The sequence below is a fragment of the Sardina pilchardus genome, chromosome 13 (genome assembly GCF_963854185.1).
Source record: "Sardina pilchardus chromosome 13, fSarPil1.1, whole genome shotgun sequence".
Classification (NCBI taxonomy): Eukaryota; Metazoa; Chordata; class Actinopteri; order Clupeiformes; family Clupeidae; genus Sardina; species Sardina pilchardus.
This window is the reverse complement of record NC_085006.1, coordinates 5,170,645-5,176,644: the sequence shown is the minus strand read 5'-3', so window position 1 is coordinate 5,176,644 and position 6,000 is coordinate 5,170,645. Positions and strand designations below refer to the sequence as shown.

The following is a 6,000-nucleotide window of genomic DNA, read 5'->3' as shown; positions in this document are numbered from 1 at the left end:
ATTAACACAATGATATCACTCACAACTAATAGGCTAGCCTACATATTTAGGTCAAACAGCCTCAGGCCTACAATTTAGACAACTTGCCTGAGGTCTGTTCCCGTGTTTCTTTCATCCAGAAGAGGCGCGTCATGCGTGCTGTCAGGCCACTGTGCCACAACATTGACTATCTTGCTTTCATGATTACAAATAATGTATTGATAATACAATAACTGTATTGATGTATTTATTATTTACAAATTAATGATCGCCTACAGGCGTTTGAGACGGTGCATTTTAGACTTTATGAATGATTAGCCTACGCTGCAGACGTGTGGAAGACGTCTGACACCACAGACTGACCCTGTTGCATTAAACACAGATAGTTGCTGTAGCCTACGGCTGCAGCGCACAGTTGCGGAAAGTACGGTGGTCCAAGTCGAGACGGTAAGATAACTCACAAATTGACTGCCGGTGAAATCAGTAGCCTGCCTGACCGCGCATCCCTAGTGGAAATTCCAGTAGAAATCCAGTTAAAAATCCAGTTGAGATCCAGTAGAAAACCAGTTGGAAACCAGTTGGAAACCAGTAGGAAACCATTAGGAAACCAGTAAAAAGTTCAACTGGTTTTTATTGGTTTTTATATGGAATTTGGAACACTTCTACTGGTGGTATAACTGGTCTCTACTGGATTGTATTGGTTGGTCCAGCTAAGCCTACTGGTTGAATGAACTGGTCTCTACTGGATTGTATTGGTTAAGGTTAAGCCTACTGGTTTAATGAACTGGTGTTAAATGGTATTAACTGGTTTAAGAATATTATATTCTTCAACTGGTGTGAATTGGTCTGTAATGGTTTTAACTGGTGACAACAGGTTTATACTTTAGAAAAACAAAAATAGATATGACTCAGCTTAAAACTCTTGCTGTAATACTGTTTTCACTTACCAACTTTTTCTTTTTTTTAATGTGCAATTCTATTTTCATACTAGGCTATTATACTGAATCCCAGAACAATTAACAAAGAACATGACATTTCAAATGATTAAGGCAGTTTATTTTTTTTGGTTAAGGTCCATGATTTTTTCTGAGATTTTCTTGTGGCGTACAGCCACCTCAGCTTCTCCTGCGCCGTTGTTCTTTAGCCATCCCTTGAAGGTGTCTGAAAAAAAACAAAACAAAAACAAAACAAAGAGATATCAGAAACAGTTCATGTACATTTTTGTTGTGTTTGGCTGTATTTTGTACTAGACATAGAACTCAGTTAAGCGTGAATAAATTTAAATACCTACCCTTTACTGCCTGATATTTATCAGGAGTGAGAGGAGGTTTTGCAGTGACACCTGTGCTTTTAAGACGGTTGCATACCCTCCCCTCAGTCGATTTGGTCCGCAGGACCTCAGATCCCCACACAGCCACGGCCAGGTCTTTGCAAAAGCCTGAATCGTTCTACCCCTGCCCCAATATGGATCTAGGAAGTAGGAGAACATCAGGGGGTAGGTCAACATTCCTCAGTATTACATACTTTGTACAACTTCAGTGGCTGGAAAACAATATGTTAAGTTTTGGCTATGATTTAATGCAGATTGTATGGATATGGACAGCCACCTCAAGCAGGAAAAGGTTATCCAGGTGAATCAAAGATATAGTTTGGAATCATCTGCATAACAGTGGCGATCGCTGAAGCAAAGACTATATGTACTGTATATACAATCAGAAATACATGGCTCTTTGAATTTTGATCTTTTGCAAGTCACATTAAATCAGTTTGTATTTGAATCCATATCAACACATAATGTAAAGCATGTATGTTGAGGCACATGGCACATTAAGTTATGGTTTGAATGTACCTTGCCATCAGAGCAGGGAGGTGGTCCTGGGCAGACTGCATCAGCCATGATTTGCGACTCTGATTGGGCTGCACAGGATATCGACCAAACATAGGCTATTGTTAATCAGTTTGATTCACAATTTTTTTTAATAAATATATTGCATTTACTTATTGCATAATTATTCACTCACCTATAGGATGACCTCCCAACACTCGTGCAGTGTTCCTGTTAATTGCCTCTATGGCTGCACGGAAACCATCCCTTTCTTTTGTTGTTTTTGTGTTTTGCATTTCCAAATCTTTGTATCTGTCATTTAACATGTTTGAGAGAAAAACACAAAAAAACAAAGCAAAACTCAAGTAGTTGTTCTTTCTGATAAAAGCTGAGGGTGCTCGTGTAAGATAAGATCTTGAATTTACCTTTGTTTGAGGTCTTCATTTTCAGCGGATATTTTTTTGTTTTTGTTTTTTAATTCCTGGTACGCCCTTTTGATGTTCTCGAACATCTTTTGGGGGACAACCCCATCATCTGATACATCAGAATCCTAAATGAAAAGTGAAAATAAAGTACAACATGTAATTTATGTCAGCACAAAGGGTCATCAGAGTCTGTTTGATTAAAAACCATACACATTTTCTTGTAAAAAACTTAACACGCTGTCATCATGTGCAAAGCACTTTATGACTTTATTTACGTCTCGTCATCAGAGACGTCCAAAAAGTCCTATAAACAAAAAACCTTAGTAAATTCAAATGCAGTTTACAGGGCTGATAGACAGGAAATTATCTGTGCCCGAAATGATCAAATACACTCAAAGACAATATAGATTCTTGACATCATACATGGCTGAGCTCAAGCCTGAACTCCCGAGTTTTTAATAGTTGGATCCATCTAAAGCAGGGTTTTTTTTAACCAGTGGCCTGTGGCAGTACTGTTGGTGGTCCATGACTTGCTATCCAGATTAACTATTAAAAATACTTTTAAAAATAATTTCATTCTATTTATTTAAAACGTTTCAGTTGATTTTGGGATGTGAATGAATAATAAATATAATGCAAATATACAAAAATTAAAAATTAAAAAAACAAGTGGGGAGATTGAACCTGTTGCACCAATCAGGTCGATCAACTGTACTTCACCTATGTAGTGTTAGTACTGTCAGATCTGGAACTGTCACTGCAGGTGTTCATAATGGAAATGGTGGTATGGCTGGCCAGGTCTGGCATTTTGCTCCATTACTGCAGAATCAGTTTTTGGGTCTTTCCATTGTCTCTGCATATGGAACAGTAAGAAACAGAATCAGTACACGCTATACCACTGTATGTTTTCATCTGTGCTGTTTACCTGTGTGGAGCCTGCTTGTTGAGGCCTGCACTGGAGGTCTTCCTGAGACTGCAGATGGAGGGGCTGATGTAGGCCCAAATTCAACATATTTCGACGATAGTCTGTTGAGACAAATCAAGCGTAATCAAATTGTTAAAAGTGCAGTGAACGCCAGTTGCAAATACGCCAAACACAGTACGCTATAAAAGGAGAACAAAGGAAACCTACACTTTTCCGCACACTGTCCTCGTGTCGACTCCAAACCTTTGCCTTTGCAGAACTTCACAAGCCTCCTTCGAGCCTTTTCATAGGAATCTAAATATAAAAACAAACGACATAATTAAGCCTATCTGAACATTTGAAAAGAACTGCTTAACTCACAAGTAACATGTTAATTTTGAGCAATAGATTCAAATAGTTATTTCTCTATGGGCCATTTCTTAATAATTGTGGACCTTCCTCAATAACTTACCATACTCAGCCACCCATTCAGTTGAGTTATACATTTGTCCCATTCATCAGGGGTTTCATTTCTTATCTACATTCAGTACTACTACATCAACTTTCTCATAACCCCAAGACAAACAAGGTGCATAAAATCTAATGGAAATTGGGAGATCATTATCAATTCAATGTGTGCATTTTTCACAGCCATAGTATGCATTGTGGGCTTTAATGGCAATTACATCCACACACTCTAATTTAAGCGCACCATACATTCACAAAAGTTTCCAGGAATTGGTTTTTATGTCCAAGATAGCGATAACGAATGGTTGCGTGAGATTCGACCAGGATTCAACATGTGTTAACCTCACAGCCTTTGCCTGGCGTTTAAGTGTTCTGTCTGAATAAATGTTGTTTGCAAAGATAGTGTGTATGTATCCCTGTAAGTATACGGCCTAACAAATAACCGACAGTTAATGTTAATTACAGCTGATTTCGATTCGGTTCATTGTTTACCTATGGCTACGTGAGATGGCTAACGTTAACTGTTAGCAGCTAGCAGGCTAGCTTGCTCGCTTGCCTAAATTATAACGTTAAATTTACATCAGATTGGTAACGTGAAACCATATAACAATGCCTTACTAGATAACAATTTGATTATATATACATTTAGATATTAAAAATATATATTTAATGATCGATTACCTTGGACTGGCTGGGCTAACGTAAGTGGCTGAAGTTGTACGGTTGGAAGATAACGGCATACAATTCTATGTGACGCACTCACCGTTCTCTTAAAAGATTGAGCTCGCTCTTGGTCCATGCTCCGATGCATCCATGTGCAGGTGGTCGTGATACAATACGGTGTTTTATCATGTTACCGGACCGGCTGCTGGCAAAAGTTTGTTTCATGACTTGTTAGACTAAAACAATGATTATCAATGTTTCTGAAATGTATTAGTTGTATGAAACACGAAGTAAGCTAAAACAGACAGGCACACAAACAAATGTCAACAAAAAAACCCTTACATAGCTTATCGCTAACTCAGCTGTTGAAAACATTAATCCATGGGCTTTAGTCCATTTAGTCTAAACGGTTCTCATTTTCAACCTATGCTCATGCATTTGACCCACTTCCCTGCATACTTTACATATTAGGCTATAGCAATTGTATTTTTGTTGACGTTGTTCAAAAGCATGACCACACACCAACATTGCTTATATTCCAGTGTTTGGGGGAATACATGTGTATTGGTTACTCCGTTACAGTTACAAAATTGGTAGCTTATGTCACTTCTATTTGCAGTAGGCAGGCCTAGGCTACTGTAATATACACTGTAATATACTGTATATCATGTCATCTGGTTTTCACCAAGGTGTGAAATCAATCATTGTGTGGCTTGATGTTATAGCAAAATCATATTGTGCTATTATAGCACAATATGATTTTGAGACTTCTCACTCATACCTAACCTTTCAGTAAACTGATAAGTTAAATTATTTTCCTCACCAACAAGTTAGCTAAGCGTAAGCTAGGAGAGTCAACAAGTTAGGCAGGAAACAGTAAAGATCACTAATTATTTTAAGTAAGGTTAGCAATTACTTTTTTCAGTGTCGTAGTAAGCTATAAACATACAGTAGGCTATCAAACCACCAAGATAGCAGATTTTGAGGGAACATGTTAACCGAAGGTGCTTTGTGCAACCGGCTCCTGATCCAGCTATTTCAGTCCCTGCCCTCCATCTGAATTTCGAACGCTATTTTTGAATTTTGAAGTAGCATTGTGACACCAAGTGAAACCAAGCTATTAAAGGTTCCATATGACACTGTCATAATGAACTCAAGCTACCCGTTTGAATGAGAGTCAATGTAGGTTCTAGATCTGCACAGTAGAATGCTGGAATGACTTGTACAAATATTTTTCTCTTCAAAGTTGTTTATATTGTACAGCAAATATCTAGCCCCAGAGGTCAAATCTGAAGTGCCTCCACATCTGAAATTAAACCTTAGGGGGCGAAAATTATATGGTGAAACTTTCATGCTTTAAAAAGACCCTATGCAACTTTTTCATAGTCATAAAATGGCTTAGAAATCGTTGTTTTGCTTGACTGACCAGTTTTATCGAAAACAGTAATATTTCCTCCCGCCCCCAGTGTCCCTATCCGCTATTGCAACCTTGCAACTTGTTCAGGAGACGATCGTTCCCTGTTTACATCTGGAAGGCTGAGACGCATAAAGAACAAGAAGAACCACGCTTGCAATTTATATATTTATATATAGCCTATATATGTATAAATATACACACTAAAGCTGTCGGGGAAGCTCTGCAGAGAAATATGCAAGCATAAAACGAGCGAACGAACAAAACCGAAACTTAAGATGAAATCGCCAATCCTGCATAGTTTCTCTTTAATCAAAAAATG

General features: G+C 38.1%; 1 protein-coding gene across 2 annotated transcripts; it reads right to left on the bottom strand.

The window, feature by feature from the left end:
- Positions 1-1,034: 1,034 nt before the first annotated feature.
- LOC134099808 (uncharacterized) lies at positions 1,035-4,534 on the bottom strand. 2 transcript variants are annotated; one of them, XR_009941170.1, is made up of 8 exons: positions 4,283-4,534; positions 3,362-3,448; positions 2,950-3,255; positions 2,230-2,354; positions 2,001-2,116; positions 1,829-1,896; positions 1,271-1,449; positions 1,035-1,140 (listed from the first exon to the last, which is right to left on the bottom strand). XR_009941170.1 is itself a non-coding variant. In XM_062552813.1 (8 exons), exons 1-7 carry the CDS (start codon positions 4,410-4,412, stop codon positions 1,378-1,380), a joined length of 699 nt encoding a protein of 232 aa, XP_062408797.1. In that variant the 5' UTR covers positions 4,413-4,534; the 3' UTR covers positions 1,035-1,140; positions 1,271-1,377. The 2 variants fall into 2 exon arrangements, 1 of the variants encoding a protein (XP_062408797.1); XM_062552813.1 differs by having other exon boundaries at positions 3,155-3,255.
- Positions 4,535-6,000: the final 1,466 nt, after the last annotated feature.